We start from the raw sequence: 23328 nt of genomic DNA, 5'->3' as shown, positions 1-23328 counted from the left end.
CTATAGGTACCTTAAAGGAGGCTGTAGCGAGGTGGGGGTTGGTCTGTTCTCCCACGTGCCTGGTGACAGGACGAGGGGGAATGGGCTAAAGTTGCGCCAGGGGAGGTTTAGGCTGGATATTAAGAAGAACTTCTTTACTGAAAGGGTTGTTAGGCATTGGAATGGGCTGCCCAGGGAAGTGGTTGAGTCACCATCCCTGGAGGGCTTTAAGAGGCATTTTGATGTAGCCCTTAGTGCTATGGTTTAGTGGAGGACTTGTTAGTGTTAGGTCAGAGGTTGGACTAGGTGATCTTGGAGGTCTCTTCCAACCTAGATCATTCTGTGACTGTGTGAGATATTCAGGGTTGCTCTGCTCACAAAGTCCCTTCCTGTGATTTTTTTTATTTAAGTAGTCTACAAGGCATTGTAATGATTTTGTGTGTGGAGGGCCAGATCAGGTTTGAGTGTTGCTATTCAGGATCCCGTGAAGACAAAATCTGAAATGTTGCTTTTTACATACATGGTAAGGGTGTGTGGCTGCTGAGATGCACGTTCCCCCTTTTCCCGTGACCTTGTTCCCTATCCTTCCTGTCTGAGGCTATGCAACTGCTCAATCTTAGTTTTCCATTTGGTAAGCTTATTCAACTGCCCCACTATTTTGTTTTTAGAGGGTTTAGTTTTCTCTTGGGTCAGCTCACTTTGCAGCTGCACAATCATTAGTCTGATGGAAGGGAAGTAGCAATATTATGTGGTTAACGAGGAGGGAAGCAGGAGTGCCATTTCTGGAGAGGGTTTGCAGTCGTGTGGTGTTAGATGCAAGGTGAAACTTGAGTTCTAATGGAACAACTGTTTTGGGTTTTCCCTTTGCTACACGTGGAACTAATATACAACCAATTGGGTGAAATTGTGTAGTAAAACTGACTTTGGTCATGAGTTTTTTTCCCAAACTCTGCTTAGCCGTCCTCAGCTTGTGTGTGACTTCAGCAAGGCTATGTGAGTTCCCTCTGCAGAGGTGTACTGGGTCTGGCTGGGATGTTAACTTTCCCTGCAGCAGCCCATACAGTGCTGTGCTCTGCACTTGTAGCTAGAACAGCCCCGGTATCACACCAGTGCTGTGTCTGCTGCTGAGCAGTGCTGGCACAGCATCAGGACTCTCTCTAACCCTCCTAGGGGGTGGGCAAAGAAGTGAGAAAAGAAACATCACCAGGGCAGCTGACCTAAACCAACCAAAGGGATATTCCATACCATATGATGTCACACTCAGCAATAAAAGGTGGAAAAAGGAGGAAGAGGGGAGGGGTGGGCTCTCGTTGTGAAAATGTCTGATTTTCAACCCTGACAAACCTGTCAGTTCATTTTTTCCTCAGTTGCAATAAAGCTTTTATTTTGTCAAGTACTAGTTAATTTTTACAGGCTTCCCAGTAATGCAGTGTATAATTCAGTCTCTGAGTGTTTATTGCAGGGGGTGAGTAGGCTTTAATTCTGTTCTGTGAGCAGCTTCTTTGTGTGAAGTTGAAGATACGGTTCTCTTTTACTGGCCATTACTCAGGAAACTTAGAGAAAACATCAGGGGGGTTTACTTTTTTTTATTTCTTCCCTGTTGCATTTTTTTCTTTTGTGGGGGACAAACCCAGAGAAACAGGCATAAAGAGATTTTAAATACTGTTGGTTCTTCACTGCCAAATGTAGTAGCGATGGAATGAACAGTGAGTATGCTGTGTATTGACTTAGTCATTATTTTTTGCTATTTTCATAGGCTAAAAGTAGGAGAGCAGAGGATGAATGTGTGGTGTGGTCAGTGAAGGGAATAGATTTTTCTTCTAGTTTGTAGAGAGGGTTAACATAAGAGCTGTTCATATGGTAAAGGTCAAGAAATTATGTTCTTCCATCAAAGATAACAGGAAATTTAATTTTTTTCTTCAGGTCCTAAAATACTAGGGAAGGACCTACTTTAAAATACTTCTCAGCAGAAAATCATATTTCAGAAGTGAGCTTGCTGCTATCCCATTTTGTGGTCTTGTCTTTGCTATGGTCTAGTAAGATTGTCTGGTGCAGATAGACCTCAGAGTGGTACTTAGATGGGAAATAACATGCGATTAAGTCTTTCTGGGTCGTTTCTTAAAGCTTCATTACAGCCAATGGTAACTGCTGATAACTAATGCATCTTGCAAATCCTTACAAGCATGGGATAAATATAGTTATCCCATATAAATAATTAGGGCAGGGAACAATACTTGATTCTTTCTGTTTGTGGAAACCCAGCCAGTTGCTGTCTTAAATGGCATTCTTCTAGCAGAATGGCAACAGAAGATGAAAGCAGTGACTTTGGAGGTAATCAATACCTGAAACATGGGGTCAAGTCATCTGAATCTTGTAGGGCACTCTGTGCCTCTTGGCTCTTCAGGGTCACTAGTGAGTGTTGTCCTCTGACAGCAATGAGGCTGGGTAGGTTCTGATACCTGTTTTTTTAGCAGTCTGAAGATTACCTTGGTTGCATGAAAGATAAAGTCCTGAACAGAAGTCGATCATGTTTTTTTCTGATTTTTTTTTTTAGTATGATTGTCTTGTTTTTCTTTAATTCATGAGAATTTGGGGTAATGTCGATTTCTTCTTCAAAAGTTTCTGTATGAATAAGGGCGCTTGTTGCTTCTGAAGTTTGAATATTTATAAAGGAATGATGAAGACAAGTCCACTTGATGTTTGTTGGATGCAGCTGGCAGATTTTTATTAAAGCTAGGATAATCACCAGCACATACTAAAATGTAAAACAGCATCTGTTAGGCAGAGACGCTAGGATAATAGCAAAGATGAATATTATGAGATTAGCTTTTTAATAATATATTAATGGTATTACTTAACTCCATGACTGAAACCTGCTCTGCTGGTGAAAAACATATCCTGTTCAGTGCCCCTACCACATGAGTCTTTTTGGAGCAGTCCCAGGTATGTGAGTAGCCTTTGCACATCTCCAGTCTTTGGAGGACTGAGCACTTATCTCTTCCAAAAAAAGTGCTGTCTGTTCTTTTATTTGTAGCACCTATTCCTATATTTCTGTCTTCCTTTCCATAACACTTAGGAACACTAAGCCTTGAAATGAGTTTTCTGTTTTGATCTGGTGATGAGCGATTGACTTCTGTAGATCGGGGTGTGCTCTTAGCTAATTATAAATTTACTGAGTCTGATGCAGGATGCAGAATAGTAATTTCAAACAACTCTGTGGTTTTTAAGAAAGGTGGGTATTGGTATGCAACTGCCTGTTCTCCAAGCTTTGTGAACAGATGAGGGTAGATGACAACTGGAGTTGTATCTGTTAGGCTTTTGGTGGTACTTGGGCTGACAGCTGGCCACTCCCAACAGTCCTCATCTTGTGGTAAAACGTAAAAGAGTACAACTTCTGTTTCCTGTGGTCTGCCAGTGATGGTCTACTCCTGGCCATCAATATTCTTCTGATTTACCACAGGAGGAGGTAAAATGAGACACGAATCCTCTCAGGATCCACGAGCTCAGGTTTGGTGTTGTTGGCTTGGGGCAGTACAGACCCTGAGTAATCAGCACTCTTCCTGAGGAACATCTGACTCTAGCAAACTCCTTTCCCCTTTCAAGCCATACTGAAAGTAGTGAAGTTCTTCAGACAATAGCACTTGAGGGAAATGCACTGAATCAACGCTTAGCAGCCAGTTTTATCCCCACGCTTTTTCCTCATGCTCATGTCACACTACTGCTGTGGCAATAAAATCTGGCCTCATTGTACATGTATGGTAGTCATGCCATCATAAAGCAGTGTCCTGCAGCCTTTTTCCAGCCCTGTCGTTGCACAAAATTCCTGACTGAGTAGCTTTGTGATTAGAGCATAAAAAAGCAATCATGCTTCTAAGGTGTTCACGCAGATTTCTGCAGTGTTCTTTATCACAGATCTGTGTCCAGAATCAAGAAAATAACTTTCTCAAGACTGCCTTAGGAAAAGAATTGAAACTGCAAATGTTTTGTTCAGCTGATGGAAGTGAGTATTTAATTTCAGAAGGGTTCTCGAAAGTTGGGTGGTATTGCAGTGCTGGGCCTGTCCCTGGATGCTCAGCAACAGACTTACTGTGCCTTGCGGGGCCTGCCGCACTGTCAGAGGGATTGGTATTCTGTGCATCTCGAGTTTTTTTTCTGACTTTTCTGGAGTCTAGGTTTCTTGCCCAGGGAAACTTGAACAAAAGTTTAAAGAAAGCATTATGATAGCTTCATAAACCTGCTTTTTGCACTGATAATGTGGTTATTCATTGATTCTTTGCCTTCTTCCTTTCTTTCAAAAACCCAAAGCCAAAATGCAACTTGTTGAATGCCACTTGTGTGGAGATGTGTGGGGCTAGGATTTGGTTGTCCTAGAAAAGTTGGGTGTTGAGTTACCAACATTTAGCTTCCCCTTTTGGGTGCTAGAATAGCTGTTGTCATTCCATCACCAGTCTGATGGTGACTTACTATGCAATAATATATCTGCTGTTGTATCTGTATAGGCTTGCTGTACAGACAACATTTGGGATGATTTTTCTTTGAAAAGACTTTCTTCTAATTTCTAAGTCTACTTATTGGCTTTAGGTGGAAGTGCTTAGTTTTAAATTCTGTAGTGCTTGAGAAGTTAAACGTAGCTGTGAACAATTCTGTTACTTTTTTCTGTAAACTTATTTGATTTTCTTTATGTAAAGACAGTCTTCCTCTGGAGGCACTAGATTGTAAGCCTTTTTCCATTGATATAAACAAGCATTTTTTTTAACTGTCAAGAAAGCAAGTGTGGTTACTTTCTTTACGTGACAGTTTTGGGAAGTCAGGTCTTCAAGGCTTTCTGCTCCTTTCGTGCTTGGGGGGGTCTGTTTTGTTTATTTTGAAGAAATAGAGGCACGTTACAGCTATTTGGGCTGCTTACTAGAGTTGCGATGTGTTTACAAGGTCAAGCATTAACTGCTGATGAGGGGCTTCTGAACGGAGCCAGACCTTGACATGGAAGCAGAAACACCTGCTGCTCTGAACATTTTCCTGATCTTTATTAAGCAGATGTTTGAGATTTGTCTTTGTCTCAAATCTTCTTTCCTCGTTTGATCAGCAGTTAAAATGAAGTTCCTCTGTTTGTAATACCCTACTCATTGCTATGACAACTGCTGTGCGAGCAAGGCAATGTTTGTGTTGAGCCCTATCTCGTTAACTAATAATACCCCACTCAGTGCTTGAAACTCCAGTTGCTGGTGGCATGATGTTGCCCTGCTGCTGGTGGGATCGGCTGCCAAGGGGGCGTCTTGAAGCTTTGCTTCTCCTGCCCTCTTTGTATCGAGCTGTTGGTTCTGCTTTTAAGGGTAGTTTGCATCTGAAATGGATGCTTTCTGTCTGAAATGGGTTATAGCATGTCCTTGTTGGCTTGATGGGATCTTCAGACCTGGTGCTGCTGCCATGGGCTGCAAGGTTAGGATCTGCTTTAAAGATCCCATTATATTCTTAGACTGTCTGTTCCTCTTGGCAGGCTGACCTTGCTGCACACCTTCAGGAGTGTTTCAAACATTTCTGTGCCTTTGTTTTTCCTTCAAGTATTCTTTCCTCTGGAAAAACAAACATGGCTCAAACAGCCATGGCACAGTGTGTGAAGGGAGGAGGAAAAAAGTTCTGTTCTGGATCCACATCGTTTCTGGCTATCAAAGTGTGTGCTGCACGTAAACATGTGCTTCACAAACAAATAAAAACCTCGGTTTTTTTAGTGTGCATGTGCCTCAGTCATGTCCAGAACGTGGATCTCAATATTTTGAGGAGCTCTGTCTAGTGAGAGCAGAGAAATTAGCGTTTGAAATATGTTAGAAGTTCTAGGTACCACAATCTATGCAAACATGACTTTAATTCAGAAATGATGAACAAATTTAGATCCAGTGGAGTTACAACTTCTCAGCAAAACATAGTGTGATCATAATCTTATTTGGAAATGCTAGCTTGGCTTTCAGAGAGGTTAGTGCTTGCTGTCGTATCCTCTTCAGGAGGGTTGTCTCATTCTCATTCTTACTAGACTCAAACTGTAATGAGCAGACTGATTTTAAAAACAAAACTGACCATCAAAACTGAAGGTCATTTTTAGTGTATATAAAATTAAGTCATCCTGAAGGCATTGGAAGTCCAGTCAGCATCACTTACCAAGCAGACAAAGTGATTGTTGACTCAGAGGACAGTCTGTAAGGTCGGTGCCAGGGAAGCTCATGGAGCAGATTATCTTGAGTGCCATCACGCGGCACTTGCAGGGCAAGCAGGCGATCAGGCCCAGTCAGCATGGGTTTATGAAAGGCAGGTCCTGCTTGACGAACCTGATCTCCTTCTATGACAAAGTGACGTGCTTAGTGGATGAGGGGAAGGCTGTGGATGTGGTGTACCTTAAAGGAGGCTGTAGCAAGATGGGGGTTGGTCTATTCTCCCACGTGCCTGGTGACAGGACGAGGGGGAATGGGCTAAAGTTGCACCAGGGGAGGTTTAGGTTGGATATTAGGAAGAACTTCTTTACGGAAAGGGTTGTTAGGCATTGGAATGGGCTGCCCAGGGAGGTGGTTGAGTCACCATCCCTGGAGGCCTTTAAGAGACGTTTAGATGTAGAGCTTAGTGATATGGTTTAGTGGAGGACTTGTTAGTGTTAGGTCAGAGGTTGGACTAGGTGGTCTTGGAGGTCTCTTCCAACCTAGACGATTCTGTGAACACGTTTAAAATCACTGGACAGCTGTGAGCAGAGATCCTGAGATAAATGAACTTGTTCAGAGCGTGTCCACAGCTACTTAATATTTTGCTTTCTGTCAAACACTTTGTCAGGAGTTTGAGTTACCACTCTTCGACCGTGTCTGGCTGTCAAAATGTGGTGCTCCCAAGGCCTGTTTGTTCAGGCATTTTGCAGACACCCAAGTTAGACCACCCGAAGGGACTGTGAAACAGCTTGGCTTTGGTGAAGGTATTCATGAAGCTGGAGAAACACTGTGTTCCTGTTCAGATCATACTACAGTTGGTTCCTGGTAAAGGCAGGCCTTTTCTTAAATATGTAAGAGGTCATGGAAATAACTTTTTCCTCAGGTTCTGTTGAATGGTTTAACTATCACATTAAAAAAAGACACACAGAATTGTGTTCAATTTTGGCCAACAAAAATATATTTCTGAACTGAAGATCATAACAGGGTTAATTGTCTTTTTGATATCTAGGTGAGGTTCCTGAGCACTGGGGATCAGTGTTTGAACAGTGGCAGCTTGTTGCAACTTAAGTTTTGGATACATACCACTTCTGAAGGCTAGTGACCAGTTTGGTACTGAACACATCCTTGTCTGTGTAATCACAGTGGTTTGCTCAGTTTTCATTTGAGCATTATCGTGCCCTGAGCTCGGCAATACCAAACTTGTGCCAGAGCAATTTGCCCTGCCAGGTTGTGTGCTGGGGCTGCAGTAAAAAGACTTTGCAGCTTTGTGTGTCTTCTGCCTGGGTGGCACCACTTGCAGGTTGTCTTTGGTTCCATAAATTTGCAGTTGTACTTCCCAGTGTCACGGGGACAGAAACTTGGCAGTTGACCATAACTGTTCTGAGATCTATTTTCAGTTATCAGAGCTGCTAAAAGCCATATATTCATCAGGTAGTTTTATGTTAGGTGCCATACAAACATTGGAAAAAAAGCAATTTCTTACTCCCCCAAGTGTTTTTAGTGACGGAGGATAAATTGAAATGAAAGCTGACTGCCTCAGACAAGACAGCACTGGTGTGTGTGTAGGGAGGCTGGGTTTTTCTTTTATGAACACCTGCAACAAAAGTATGTTTAAAGCAGAGTAATGGGTAGTTTGGTAAATGGTTTCTGTTAGTATGAGGGAGAACAGAAAACACAAACCCTGTCTACAGAGCCTGGATTTAAAGGCAAGGATTGGCATTTCTCTTACAAATGAGGGATGAGGAGTTGAGTGGGTGTTGGCAGTGACCTCCTTATATGTGTAGGAAAGATTTAATGATGGGGAAGAGACGAACAGTCTGGTTTGTGAATATGATGTTTGCATTAGTGTTCTGAGTGGGTACGAGTGTGGTGAAATTCCAGGCATCAAAACAGGACAGGAGAGATCATAGAAATTGAAGGAGTCCTACAGCCAGAGCTGGAATCCCAGCAGAGTAGCAGATAAAGTCTACGTTAAAGACCCAGAAAAATCTGGGAGATGTAGTCTGCAAGTACAGATCTAGACAGACCACTGTCAGCTGATAAGAATGTTTTTTTTATCCACTCTATTCCCTCTTCTTACTCTAAAGACTGTGTGATAAATCTAATAATAGAATTTTTAAGCTGCTTTCTCAGGAATCTTGCCTTTACCAGAAACTCTGGTAAAGGCAAATAAAGCTGAAGCTACTGCATTTATATGTTATCTGGGTATTCAATCAGAGCCATGCCTTAACTCATGCTTTTTTTTCTTTCAGATTTTCTATTTTGTACATACGTTGTTTTGTATATACTGTATATGATGACTTCGGTGGGCAGTGAACGTACCCGGGGCACTCGGGACAAAATGCAAATTTCAACCACACAGCCAATACAACAACAGAAACAAGTAGTACAGGTATGTGCCACTGTATAATCATCTTTGAATTCAAAGTAAGCATGTAATGATATGCATTTCTTCCACAAGTCAGTAAAAACTAAGAAAAGATGGAAAAATTAAAGACTTACTTTGGAAGAGTATCTTTGAAATCTCACTTCAATTGTTTAGTAATCTACCACAGCCTTAATTTGCTTGTGTATTTGTCTCTCTAAACGAGCATTGTTTTTCAGTGATATTTCCCATCAGTGAGGAATTCTATGCCTATGGTTGTGTCAGGATTTTTGTTCTGCGACCTTGGTGTCCTCAGATTTTCTTCCTCTGTGTGCTAGTCTCATGATGCTAGAAGATCTCAGGTTGATACAGGTGTTTGGGTGGGTTGGAAAAGCTTTATTAGATATGTGCTGTGTTCTACAGCATGATTCAGTGTATCTGTAAGTCACAGAATTGCCTGCAGTGTCTCCACAGAAAGCGAAGTGAAGATCATCAGTGGATTAAAAAGTATTTTTGAGTATCTGAGATTAGCTCATTGTCTTGATTTTTCAGCAGCAGAGTAGTTAAGTTGTGTGCTTATCTGGGTTACAGAGAGTGCAAAATGTTTCTGCTTCAGGCAACTCATTCTCTTGTCAAGTACTTCTCCAAAACTGGACTCAGTCCAAGAATTGCCTCAGTTCTCTGCTGGCAGAGAATGCATCAGTCTAGAGGTGCTCCCCTGGGAAATGGTCTTTCATCGTTTTCAAGGCTGATCTTCAATGTGGAGAGGCTTCCTTCCTGTTTTATACAGTATTATGTGAGCTCAAGCCCTCATCTCTATGCATTGCAGTGTTTTGCTTACTGGTGATTCATACTAATGTGTGGATTTAGAAAGTGACTTTCAGTAGGTGAAGTTGAATTCGGTTTTGTTTTTAATAATAAGTAAGGTTGCAGGAGGGTAGTGAGCAGGGTGACCTCTTAACCAAACTAAAGCACAAAAAAGAAATGCATAGGCAGGGACATGCATCCTGGGAAGATTACAGGGGTACCATCCAGGAGTGTAGGGACCAGATTAGGAAAACCAATGCACGGCTAGAGCTAAACTTGGCCGCCAGGGATGTGAAGAAAAACAAGAAGGGGTTTCTACAGATACATAAAGGAAGATACAGGAGACTGTACCACCCCTGATGAGATAGGTCCTGGCTATGACTCACATGGAGAAGGTTGGGGTACTCAACTTTTAGCTGCAATCTTCACTGGTAGTTGCCCTTTCCACAACTCCCAAGCCACACAATCTCAAGGCAGGGACTGGGAGAATGAAGTTCCCCCACCGTAGCAGGAGACCAGGCTCAAGGCTATCTGAGGAACCTGAAGGTGAACAAGTCCGTGGGACCCAACGAGCAATAGTACAAGTTGGAACACTGGAAATTCCATATGTTAAATGAACAGTTTACTGTGAAGGTGGTCAAATAGTGGAAAGAGGATTAGAGAGGTGGTGGGATCTCTGCCTGGCCCCAGGCTGTTTCTCTGATGGGACCTGCCCTCAGTATTACTGGAGAACCTTTCCAACCTGTGATTCAGTGGTTTTAAACAGTTGGTCTTAGCCCTTTGTTCATTTTGTTCATCTATTATTTCTACTTCATGCATAATGAATACTAATTTGGTCAATTCAATGGAGAAGATGGCTAATATACAGCAATTATGTTTTACAGCACCATACTTCCTTTTCTTTAGAGATCAGATGTGCCTTCCTGCTTAGTTAAGCTTTAGAGATCAACAGAAATATGTAGTACTGTTTAATCACCACTGATTTCTGAAGCTAGACGAATGTTGCTTTCCCAAGTGGAGATTTCATTGTCATATCACAGTGATCATAATTTCAGTTATTTAAGGATCACAGAATGATCTAGGTTGGAAGAGACCTCCAAGATCACCTAGTCCAACCTCTGACCTAACACCAACAAGCCCTCCACTAAACCATATCACTAAGGGCTACATCTAAATGTCTTTTAAAGACCTCCAGGGATGGTGACTCAACCACCTCCCTGGGCAGCCCATTCCAATGCCTAACAACCCTTTCAGTAAAGAAGTTCTTCCTAACATCCAACCTAAACCTCCCCTGCTGCAACTTTAGCCCATTCCCCCTCGTCCTGTCACCAGGCATGTGGGAGAATAGACCAACCCCCACCTCGCTACAGCCTCCTTTAAGGTACCTATAGAAAGCGATGAGGTCTCCCCTGAGCCTCCTCTTCTCCAGGCTGAACAACCCCATCTCCCTCAGCCGCTCCTCATAAGCCTTGTTCTCCAGACCCCTCACCAGCTTGGTCGCCCTTCTCTGGACTCTCTCGAGCACCTCCATGTCCTTCTTGTAGTGAGGGGCCCAAAACTGAACACAGTACTCGAGGTGCGGCCTCACCAGAGCCTAGTACAGGGGGACAATCACTTCCCTAGACCTGCTGGCCACACTGCTTCTTATACAAGCCAGGATGCTGTTGGCCTTCTTGGCCACCTGAGCACACTGCTGGCTCATATTCAGCCGACTATCAACCAATACTCCCAGGTCCTTCTCTGCCAGGCAGCTTTCCAGCCACTCATCTCCCAGCCTGTAGCTCTGCTTGGGGTTGTTGTGCCCCAGGTGCAGGACCCGGCACTTGGCCTTGTTGAACTTCATACAGTTGGCCTCAGCCCATCGGTCCAGCCTATCCAGATCCTCCTGCAGAGCCTTCCTACCCTCGAGCAGATCGACACACGCACCTAACTTGGTGTCGTCTGCAAACTTACTGAGGGTGCACTCGATCCCCTCATCCAGATCATCGATAAAGATATTAAAGAGGACCGGCCCCAGCACTGAGCCCTGGGGGACTCCACCAGTGACCGGCCTCCAACTGGATTTGACTCCATTCACCACAACTCTTTGGGCCCGGCTACCCAGCCAGTTTTTAACCCAACAAAGCGTACACCAGTCCAAGCCATGAGCAGCCAGTTTCTTGAGGAGAATGCTGTGGGAAATGGTGTCAAAAGCCTTACTTAAGTCAAGGTAGACCACATCCACAGCCCTTCCCTCATCCACTAAGCGTGTCACTTGGTCATAGAAGGAGATCAGGTTCGTCAAGCAGGACCTGCCTTTCATAAACCCATGCTGACTGGGCCTGATCGCCTGGTTGCCCTGTAAGTGCCGCGTGATGACACTCAAGATAATCTGCTCCATGAGCTTCCCTGGCACTGAAGTCAAACTAACAGGCCTATAGTTCCTCGGGTCTACCCTCCGGCCCTTCTTGTAGATGGGCGTCACGTTTGCTAGCCGCCAGTCGACTGGGACCTCCCCTGATAGCCAGGACTGCTGAAAAATGATGGAAAGCAGCTTGGCCAATTCCTCCGCCAGTTCTCTCAGTTCCCTTGGGTAAGAAATTACACTGCAGATATTTTCTATTGTGTCTGAATAATAAATACACCATTTTATTGTCAGATCTGGGCCTATTACTGTCACTTAGTTTTTTGTTTTGCACATTTCTCTTTTCTGGGAGTTCCAAGTTGTTAATTGAGAATAACCTTCCCTAACACTGCAGAGATCATGTGTCTTGTAAGGTTGAGTAATGTTTTATACTATTTTATAGGTTAATAAAGTATTATGATGATAGTGCCTTAAAAAACAAAGAACAACCAGTTCCTGGGGTGCGACAACTTCTTGTGACAATGGTTTGGTGTTGGTGTAATAAAAACAGCTTTGGTTTTGCTTTGGGTCTTCAGTTTTGTATGAGTGTAGTCCACTGGCATCGATATTAGCAAATTTCCAAGCTCTCTGCTTACGCAGGAAAGTTGAAGATACTGTCAGACATCTCATTGTTATAAAATTGATGCATTTCTGTCTAATGTGGACTTCAAAAAAGTCATTAATAAATCTTAATGGCTTCCTGTTTCTGGTCAACTATGCGGTCATGTCTGTACAGAAATTATATTGTCTGAATTTTTCTGGATATCTGTAAAAGAAATGTCTTGAGTTCAAAAATTACTGTGGGCCTGAGGAGATTTTGCAAAAGGATGCAGTAAGGCATGAGTCCTGAATGTGGTGGACGTTTCCTCTTTGTTATCTGAGCTTGTAGTGGACACCAAGCAAGGGTTTCTTTGCGCAGGGCTGGGAGGCTGCTGTGGTGGTGTAGTACTCTGGGTAGCACAGGGCTTGGAGCTGGGAACTCCAGGGTAATCTCTCATCTGTGTTACCAGCTGACATAGGAAGCTGTCAGCATGGTACTTGGGGAAATGTGAAATAGCAAGGTGTGCTTAACTATGTTACAAATGCTGATTGTCTTGGAACATTGCCTCTCTGTGTGACAAATGTTACTTCCCTCAAGGAACTGGGGGACAGCTGCAGTAACTTCTCAGCAAATAAACAGCTGATGGTGTATGGTGGAATAATTTTTAGACTCTTCTCAGCATTTGCACTTGGCGACCTTTTCCAGAGCTTGTATTTGTGGTCAACTCCAACAGCAAAGCAGGGTGGGGCTGAATCAAACTCCTGAGGCTCAGAGCATGTCATTATTTTCTGAAGTGATACTCTGGAAGGTGAGGTTCAGTCAGCTGCCTGGGATGACTCCTTTTACTCAAGAATTTCAGTGGATGAAGTGGTCCCTTTCTTAATGAAGAAATATTTTGCAGCACATGAACACGCATTTTGGGTCTTAGCTCTTCAATATCAGCCTTCTCCAGCAAGAGACAGACATCTTTTCTATTTGAGCAGAAATCAAATTACGTTCAGGATCATGTAACATACAGTTATCTCTGGCATTTTCATAGGAATCCAGTTCAAGTGGACTAAAAATGCCATGCTATGAAGAGTAGCTGTATCTGCTGAGACATTAGTGGGTATTGAGTTGCTTTCTGTGTGGGGCAACCATAATATATTAGGACTTACGTTTTACTGCATCCATCCTTTTTAGTCTGACAACTTCTGGAGAAGCTGCAAGTGTAGCTTTGTGGTCCAGAAATGTTACAGAGGCACCAAATTGTGGTGGTTTTACTTGGGTGGGCAACCGTGTTCCAGCAACTGTGTTCCACCATGGCTGCTCTCTCACCTCCCTTTTCTCAAAGGGGAGGGGGGAGAAAATATGATGAAAAGGGCTAGAGCAGTGAGGAACAAAGGAAAGAAACCAAAAACTCCTTCCCCCCATCTGCACTCTTCCACCTCCTTCCCCTGGGCATGGGGAATGGGAGTTGTGGTCAGTCTACAGTACTTTGTCTTCCCTGCTCCTTCTTGGTCACTCTCATCCCCTGTGCTGTGGGATTCCTCCCACGAGATGCAGTCCTTTCTGAACTGATCCGGCGTGGGCTTCCCACAGGCAGCAGCTCTTCAAGAACTGCTCCAGATATGGGTCCGTACCATGGGGTCCATCCATCAGGAGCAAACTGCTCCAACCTGGGTCCCCCACAGGCAGCAGCTCCTGCCAGGTCACCTGCTCCTGCATGGGCTCCTCTCCACGGGCTGCAGCGTGGAACCCTGCTCCACCGCGGTACTCCATGGGCTGCAGGGGGACAGCCTGCCTCACCATGGTCCTCACCACAGGCCGCAGGGGACTTCTGCTCTGGCGCCTGGAGCACCTCTCCTCCTCCTTCTTCACTGACTTTGGCACCTGCAAGGCTGTTCCTCACTCCTCTCTCTCTCCCAGCTGCTGTGTAGCAGGTTTTTTTTTAATTTTCCCATTCTTAAATATGCTCTCACAGAGGCGCAAACACCATCGCTTATTGGCTCAGCTCTGGTCAGCAGTGGGGCCCTTACCAAACATGGGGCAGCTTCTAGATCCTTTTCACAGAAGCCACCCCTATGGCCCCCTGCTACCAAAACCTTGCCACATAAACCCACTACACAAATATAAATAGCAAGATCCTTTACTAATTTTCAGAGATGAGTATTAGTGCAGCTGTTCACAGGCAGAGTCCTGAGGTGCAATCCTGTCGTCTTTTAGGTGCTCATAAATCTATGGTCACGTTCTTGGGAGAGTTACGGAAGGTGATGTGAGTGGGCATCATTGCAGATGGGGTTAATTTAGAAAAATACTGTTACTGTTTTTTATGATAAAACTAACTTTGGAGTGATAGTTGCTAAATAAAAGTAGGAGTAAAATATCAAAACATAGGCTTCCATAGTAAATTTAATTTTATTGTATAGTTATCTATGTAATGGCCCGTAACTGTGGTTTAAGCATCAAAGCCAAGTGTTGAAATTGTTTCTGTTCCAGTAAACTTCTTTTTAATGTAAAATGAATATAGAAGAGCAAGTGTTAATCCCTTCCCTGTAGCACCTCTGTGCTTGTTGTGTCGTTTCTCTTTGAGAAACGGTGGAGAAGATAGTGACACCAGGAGATACTTGTAAAAAGAATATTGTTACTTTCTGTGAACTTTATTGGATGTTTGCATTTTTTTCAGGCAACAGCAGAACAGATTCGCCTCGCTCAGATGATCTACGATAAGAACGATGCAGATTTTGAAGATAAAGTGAAACAAGTATGTTTCTTATGGCACAAACTTCTTATGCCCCGCACTAAGGTGTCTCTAGGCTGGCTTACATTTTGGAGTTAGAGTGGCTGTTTCTGATTTGGATGAAATATTTTTTGGAATTACATAAGTTTGACTAGGAAAAGGTGCTTTTATTACACTGTTAAAATTCTGTTTATAAGACATTGTGTGGTAATATAGCTCTGGCTGTGTAGTCATACTGGTGCATTATCCTTTGTAGATGAGCCGTTCAGCCAAAATTCATCTGTGCTGATGTCTCTTGCAGACTCTATCTCTAGTATGGTCCTAATGATCTTTAGAATAAAGAGTGAATTCAGCTTGCCTGCATGTCCATGCACAGGGGAAAAATTTGTCACCTGTGTAAACTGAGTTTGCTAAAACAGCCGTTTTTCAGGAAAAGTAAAAATCTAATCAAAGCTTAAAGGTGAATTGAAGCGGTGTGTGTTGTGTAGTTGTTTTTTTTTTAATCTGACCTCCCGAATCCGTATATGAAAATGGTAGAATTACACTGTGAAAACAAAATCTCACACCGTTTCCTCTACCATGCTGAGCTTTGGATATATATATATATATATATATTTTTTTTCAGGCTTCCATTATGCTGTTAGAGCTGAGATTGTTAATTCAAGCAGTACTGAGGATTCAGCTACCTGGTCTGCTCAGGGTATTGGTGTTTTTATCTTACTGAGTGTGTCACAACTCATGTAGAATGTAGGAACGTACTCAGAGAGAAGAGTTATTGTGAACGCGTTGATGCAGCAGAGGGGCAGATTTCTCAATTTCCTTCCCTTTGTAAAACCTCTCAGTCACTGTTAACTGCTTTTTGTTCTTGTTTATAAACTTGTTTTGTTGCCGTACTGGAAGTGAAGTCCTGTATGTCCTGAAGTAAAGGGACCTTGATCAATAGTGCCTCTAGCTCTGCTGATTGGAAGAATGATAAGAGTTAAATTCTGCTTAGGAAATGTACAATATTTCACATGTGCATATATATTTCTAGCTTGTTTTTTTTTCCTGTGTGGAGGTACTTTATACCCCATGACAGGTTGTTAATATCCATTCCTCACTCTTCAGGTTGTGTACTGCAGGCCCATAAAGCATAGCTCAGTACTAGCTCTCCTTAAGCAGTCATCACATAGCCTGTTTGTGTGGTCTTATGCTACAACGGATTGAAGGAGCCGAGCTGACTGGAGAAGTTAACCTTTTTCTCAGTCTGGATGTTTTTCCAGGTGGATTTGTTTTCCACCACAGTTTATGGCTGTACTCACACAGTGAGATAAAGGGGGGAGATAATGGAGCTGTCCTGATTTCTGGTGTCTTTACCCTCATACACAGGTATCTATGGGGTGACAGCATTTGCTTGCAAGCATCAAGGAAAAAAGTGCAAGAGGGTGCTTTCTTGATTACTATTTAAACTTGTGTTTCATCCTGCCTCTTACCTGAACCCTAAGCAGATCTGTGAAATGTAGATACCTTTATTTAGGATTTTAGATTGCTCTGACACAGTAGCTGCATACTTGCTTAGAATCTGTGGTGGTATTAACTCTTACTTTATGATGATACTTTGGATATTTTAATGTGTGACTTTTACTGCCAGCTTATGGAAGTGACGGGGAAAAACCAGGATGAGTGCATAGTGGCATTACATGACTGTAATGGGGATGTGAACAGAGCTATCAACATATTGCTGGAAGGAAGTTCAGACACGGTAAGGTTTTACCTCTCTATTAAACCGCTCTTATTTCTTGTTGTAGCTATTTACTTTGAGAAAATGATTGGGAAAGTCATATTCAAGAAATTGATTTTCCATGTCTCCACTGAAATTCCTCTGGAGGAAATGGGGACCAGGGCAGCTTCTCTATCTTGTGCGTAAAGGCTGAAACTTGAAAATGTTGTGGGTGTTCTGCTGGTCTCCTGTAGAGTTCTCCATCTTTTATATATGTGCTACTACTTTCTCTGCAGCAGAGCTCAGTGGGGCACTGTCCTGTGTTCTGCTGACCTGTTTGTAGTTACTCTGTAGTGCCACAATCATGAGACCTGAGGTGATACTGTGCTTGTCACAAAGGGAAATCTTTGTAAACCTAAAAAGGGAGGCAGATACTTGAAGTCACATAACTGTTGTAGGTATGCAAGTATTGAGGTTGGAGGAGTGTTCCATATCTGAAAGATGCATTGAAAGCTAATAGTGGCAGAAGAGAATACAGAAAGTAGTTGCTTTTTTCACTGTTGCTCGTTAGCCTTACTTTACGGAGAAACTGAAAGAGAAAACTGAACTGTGTATATAGGAACAATGTTAGAGTTGCATAGCATGTTTTTTATCCCAAGAGTTTTCAGGAAATCGTGGTTGAAGTTTTTGCTGGAGGGACTTCTAACAGCTTATCTGAGACAGTCAACTAGATTCTCTCTCATAAATTGAGAAAGAAACATGGACTTGCTTACTTTACTGTCAAATGTTCAGTAGTACTTCCTGTGATTTATCAGGATGTGTTCTGTTGCTTAGTGTTAATGAGGAAACGAACCCCCTACGCCCTAAATCTAGGCCACATATCATTCTAACCAAGGGAACTTTATTTTTATTCCATTTTTATTTGTAAGAGTTGAGATCATCTAAAGCATAAAAGTGTGTAATGCTGAGTGTGTGGGTAAGTTGGTAGGAGAAGAGAGCATCTCACCTTGATTAAATGTATCTTGGTAATGTGCTATTCATTTTTGTGTTGTCTTGTACTTGTATTTGTCATTTTCTAGTTCAAAATAGTTTTCTGGTTGAAGAAGAATGTCAAAAGCTTTCTTACCTTAGCAGACTGTTATAAGTGATCATGACATGGAAGAAACTTTCTGAACTCATCTGTCAATGAGGCAACACATCCATGTTCTGTTATGTTGGCAAGTCCCTCTGAACCCATCGTTCTCACTATAGAAAATGCAACTCAAATACAGAGAACATGAAGGGCTGAACAAGGGAGGAGGAAAATATTAATTAGAAGGGTCTACATCAGTGTGTGAAGGCACATATTGCTTATGGAAGTGTGGATCTCCAACTTGAAGGGTTTGTTGTGAGGCCATTTTCCTTCAAAAGAGCTTTACCATGTATTTGGTATAAAGTTGGAAGCAGAGGTGATACTTGTTCTGAATGCAGATTCCTGAATCTGTTTCTAGCTTCACTTGGCTTTGATGCACTACGTATTTTTTTATTTTTATTTTTTTACATCATTTGGAAGAATATGTATCTATCCAATTTGGGGAATTAGAAGTGCAGGGAGTGATAGCTATGGAGTCTATTTATAATTTCTTTAGTACTCTGCCAGATTTTTTTTTTTAAGGGTGTGATCCTTAAGGCTTTGTACTCTCTCTATGAAGATTTTTCAGTTGCAACTGTTGTGACAGTCTGGCTTTGGAGGAGAGTAGAGAAGGGCATGCTTCTTTGCCGAAGACTTCTGTTTGTTTAGCTTGCTACAGGAGTAAGAGCCATTTTATGCCCAACCATATTGTCCTGGTTCCAGTTAGGACAGAGTTAATTTTCCCTCCTAGTAGCTGGTAGGGTGCTATGTTTTGGATTAGGATGAGAAGAGCGCTGATAACATGCTGATGTTTTAATTGTTGCAGAGCAGTGTTTACACCAGGCCAAGGACTTTTCGGCTTCTCGCTCTGTCCTGCCAGCGAGCAGGCTGGGGGTGCAGCAGGAGCTGGGAGGGGACAGACCCAGGACAGCTGACCCAAACTGGCCAAAGGGGTATTCCATACCATCTGACGTCATGCTAAACAATATATAGGGGTGGCTGGCTGGGGTGGGGGGCCGGCTGCTCGGGGATAGGCTGGGCATCGGTCAGCGGGTGGTGAGCAATTGCATTGTGCATCACTTGTTTTCTTACACATTATTATTGTTAATACTATTATCATTATCACTATTATTATTATTATTGTTATTATTATATTCCTGTCTTAATAAACTGTCTTTATCTCAGCCCACAGGCTTCACTTTCCCGTTTCTCTCCCCCATCCCAGAGAGGGAGGGGGGAGGGTGAGCGAACGGCTGTGTGGTGTTTAGCTGCCAGCCGGGTTAAACCACAACAGTCCTTTTGGCGCCCAACGTGGGGCTCGAAGGGTTGAGATATCGACAGATTTGACCAGAGTGTGTTAAACTAAAATTGGTATAAGTATTGGACCTGCTTAATAGTTGCTAGTCACGATGTTGATTGCCTTAATCTCCAGTCTGCTGTACCTGTATTCCAAATTGAGTTTTATAGTGCGTTACTTTCTGTATGTGCTCCCTGTTGCACTGTTTATCCTTTCCGGGCCCTGGTTTAAGATTGTTATGGTACTGTGCGGTGTAACAATGGCTTATGAAATGATGAAATATCTGGTCACAACTTTAACCTGGTATTTGTACTCAGCACTGACGTCGACTCTATACTTTGGAACCCATATCTCGGAAACTATTAGCAATTACACCTATTGCCTGTTTTCGTTAGGGAGCCAATCTGTGAAGGGGACAGGGGAAGACATGTTTCCCTACCTGTTCACTCTCCCTTTCTCCTTCACCACCACCCTCTTATCCCCCGAGCTAGTTACGGTGGTTCTCCGAGATGTTGAATATCCTTGGGATACTCAGACCAGCCTGCTCTTGTTGTTATGTCTCCTGAATGCGCTTCAGGTTTTGTTGAGGGTTAAACAACTACTTAGGAATCTCATCCGGAGATCTGTCTTGAGGCGGGATAGTTGCGAGTGGCAGGGAGTGTGGGAGGATATGGGCAGGTTTCTAGAGCAGCGTGCACCTCCAGTGTTTTGGACATTCACCCCTGAACAACTGCAAAATCCTAAAAAGCTGGCAGAATGCTTGAAAAAAAGGTGTCATGACTCTGGCAGTTCCAAAGTGACACAAATCACTGTAGCGTGCTGGGCTCTGGCCTATGCCTATCGAGCTGCAATTGATGCTACTAGCAACCTAGCGACAGACCCTGCAGCCGCTCCAGCTCCAGCTCCTGCAGCCGCTCCTGCTCCTGTGGCTGGGTCAGAGAAACGAGCTGTAGCAGTGCAAGTTGACCCCGCAGAGGGTATTCCAACCCCTGTGGCAGACCCTGTGGCTGGGTCAGAGAAACGAGCTGTAGCAGTGCAAGTTGCCCCTGTAGACAAGGTGAAAAAATGGTATAGAGGCTCAGGTCGTTTAGAACGCAGACAGTCTTCTGCTAAGTCTGGGCATAGTGAAGACGAGGCTGGGCCATCAAAGGTGCAGGAGACTGAAGATGAGGATGGGGATGTCGAAAAATCAACAGTAACTACCCGGACTCTATACCAGCGTGAGCTACGAGATGTGCGAAAAGATTTTGGTCGCTGTATAGGTGAGCAGCTTGTCACCTGGCTGCTCCGGTGCTGGGACACGGGAGCCAATTATGTGGAATTAGAGGGCAGGGAAGCCAGGCGGCTGGGATCCCTTGCTAGGGATGCATGCATTGACAAAGCAATTGGAGATGGAGCACGATCTCGCAGCCTCTGGAGGCGTCTCCTGTCAGCTGTGCAGGAAAGGTATCCCTTCAAGGAAGAACTTGTATGTCTACCAGGCAAATGGACCACCATGGAGAAGGGAATTCAGTACCTGAGGGAATTGGCCGTACAGGAAGTAATTTATAAGGACCTAGACGACGCACAAACATCCGCAGATCCAGATGAAGTCCGGTGTACACGACCCATGTGGCGGAAGTTTGTACGGAGTGCACCATCATCATATGCCAGCTCATTGGCAATACTAGCCTGGAAAGCGGAGGAGAATCCCCCAGTGAATGAAGTGACTAAAATACTCCGGCAGTACGAAGGAAATCTCTCCTCTTCCCTACAGGCGTGTGTCTCAGCTGTGGAGAAACTTTCTGAAAAGATCCACCAACTTGAAGAAAGATTATCTTCCCCTTCACCTGAACGAACCAGTGTCCACCAGCTAAAAGAGAATACTTTGGAGAAACTTTCTGAAAAGATCCACCAACTTGAAGAGAGATTATTTTCCTCCCCACCTGTACAAACCAGTGTCTCAGCTATTAGGGGTAAACGTTCATCTATGCAAGGAAGACAATATGGTGGGCACACACACCGCGCCACCCTGTGGTTTTACCTACGTGACCATGGAGAGGACATGAGAAAATGGGATGGAAAATCTACTGCGACCCTAGAGGCACGGGTACGTGAGTTGCAAAAGAAAACAATCGGGAAAAAGGGGTTCTCTGAAAATTTTGCTGATCCAACTTCCAGCAGGCAGTCCTTTAGACACAGAAACGAAGATTCTGACCAGGACTAGAGGGGCCCTGCCTCCAGCCAGGGGGAGGAAAGGGACAATCGAGTTTATTGGACTGTGTGGATTCGATGGCCTGGCACGTCAGACGCACAGAAGTATAAGGCTTTGGTAGACACCGGTGCACAATGTACTCTAATGCCATCAAGCTATAAAGGGCCAGAGCCCATCTGTATTTATGGTGTGATGGGGGGATCCCAGCAGTTAACTGTATTGGAGGCTGAAGTGAGTCTAACCGGTAATGAGTGGCAAAAGCACCGTATTGTGACTGGCCCGGATGCTCCGTGCATCCTTGGCATAGACTATCTCAGGAGAGGATATTTCAAGGACCCAAAAGGGTTCCGCTGGGCTTTTGGCATAGCTGCCTTGGAGACAGAGGACATTAAACAGTTGTCTACCTTGCCTGGTCTCTCAGAGGACCCTTCTGTTGTGGGGTTGCTGAGGGTTGAAGAACAGCAAGTGCCGATCGCTACCACAACTGTGCACCGGCGGCAATATCGCACCAACCGAGACTCCCTGAGTCCCATCCATAAGGTAATTCGTCAACTGGAGAGCCAAGGAGTGATCAGCAAGACTCATTCACCTTTTAATAGTCCCCTATGGCCAGTGCGAAAGTCTAATGGTGAGTGGAGACTAACAGTGGACTATCGTGGCCTGAACGAAGTCACGCCACCACTGAGTGCTGCAGTGCCGGACATGCTAGAACTCCAGTATGAACTGGAATCAAAGGAGGCCAAGTGGTATGCCACAATTGATATCGCTAATGCATTTTTCTCCATCCCTTTGGCAGCAGAGTGCAGGCCGCAGTTTGCTTTCACTTGGAGGGGTGTCCAACACACCTGGAATCGGCTGCCCCAGGGGTGGAAACACAGCCCTACCATTTGCCATGGACTGATCCAGTCTGCGCTGGAGCAGGGGGAAGCTCCTGAACACCTGCAGTACATCGATGACATCATTGTGTGGGGTGACACTGCAGAGGAAGTTTTCGAGAAAGGGAAGAAAATAGTCCAAATCCTTCTGAAGGCTGGTTTTGCCATAAAACAGAATAAAGTTAAAGGACCTGCACGAGAGATCCAGTTTTTAGGAATTAAATGGCAAGATGGACGTCGTCAAATCCCAATGGGTGTGATCAACAAAATAACAGCTATGTCTCCACCAACTAGCAAAAAAGAAACACAAACTTTCCTAGGTGTCGTGGGGTTTTGGAGAATGCATATTCCAAATTACAGTCTGATTGTAAACCCGCTCTACCAAGTAACCCGTAAGAAGAATGCTTTTGAATGGGGCCCTGAGCAACGACAAGCCTTTGAACAAATTAAGCAGGAAATAGTTCATGCAGTAGCCCTCGGGCCAGTCCGAACAGGACCAGATGTAAAGAATGTGCTCTACACCGCAGCCGGAGAGAATGGTCCCACCTGGAGCCTCTGGCAGAAAGAACCTGGGGAAACTCGAGGTCGACCCCTGGGGTTTTGGAGTCGGGGATACAGAGGATCTGAGGCCCGCTATACTCCAACTGAAAAGGAGATATTGGCAGCATATGAAGGAGTTCGATCTGCTTCGGAAGTGGTCGGTACTGAAGCGCAGCTCCTCCTGGCACCCCGACTGCCGGTACTAGGCTGGATGTTCAAAGGAAGGGTCCCCTCTACACATCATGCAACTGATGCTACATGGAGCAAGTGGGTTGCACTGATTACTCAGCGGGCTCGAATAGGAAACCCCAGTCGCCCAGGAATCTTGGAGGTGATTATGGACTGGCCAGAAGGCAAATACTTTGGGATATCAGCACGGACCACCTCCTCCTCTGATGAAGAAGCCCCACTGTACAACAAGCTACCGGAAAATGAGAAGAAATATGCCTTGTTCACTGATGGGTCCTGTCGTATTGTGGGAAAGCATCGGAGATGGAAAGCTGCTGTATGGAGTCCTACACGACGAGTTGCAGAAGCTGCTGAGGGAGAAGGTGAATCGAGTCAGTTTGCAGAAGTGAAAGCCATTCAGCTGGCTTTAGATATTGCTGAACGAGAAAAGTGGCCAGTTCTCTATCT

General features: G+C 44.1%; 1 protein-coding gene across 5 annotated transcripts in view; it reads left to right on the top strand.

The window, feature by feature from the left end:
• LOC125179635 (ubiquitin-associated protein 2-like) overlaps positions 1–23328 on the top strand; it is a 127887-nt gene that overhangs the window by 15185 nt on the left and 89374 nt on the right. For all 5 annotated transcript variants that reach the window (XM_066986939.1, XM_066986935.1, XM_066986938.1 and 2 more), the window contains exons 2-4: positions 8414–8553; positions 14923–15000; positions 16607–16717. In XM_066986939.1, the coding sequence (XP_066843040.1) occupies positions 8455–8553; positions 14923–15000; positions 16607–16717 (288 nt within the window). In that variant the 5' untranslated portion in view covers positions 8414–8454. The remainder of the gene's footprint in view (positions 1–8413; positions 8554–14922; positions 15001–16606; positions 16718–23328) is intronic.

Source organism: Anser cygnoides, chromosome 36 (assembly GCF_040182565.1).
Source record: "Anser cygnoides isolate HZ-2024a breed goose chromosome 36, Taihu_goose_T2T_genome, whole genome shotgun sequence".
In the NCBI taxonomy this organism is placed as follows: domain Eukaryota; kingdom Metazoa; phylum Chordata; class Aves; order Anseriformes; family Anatidae; genus Anser; species Anser cygnoides.
Note: the sequence above shows the minus strand (reverse complement) of the source record. Positions and strands in the feature narration are given on the sequence as shown.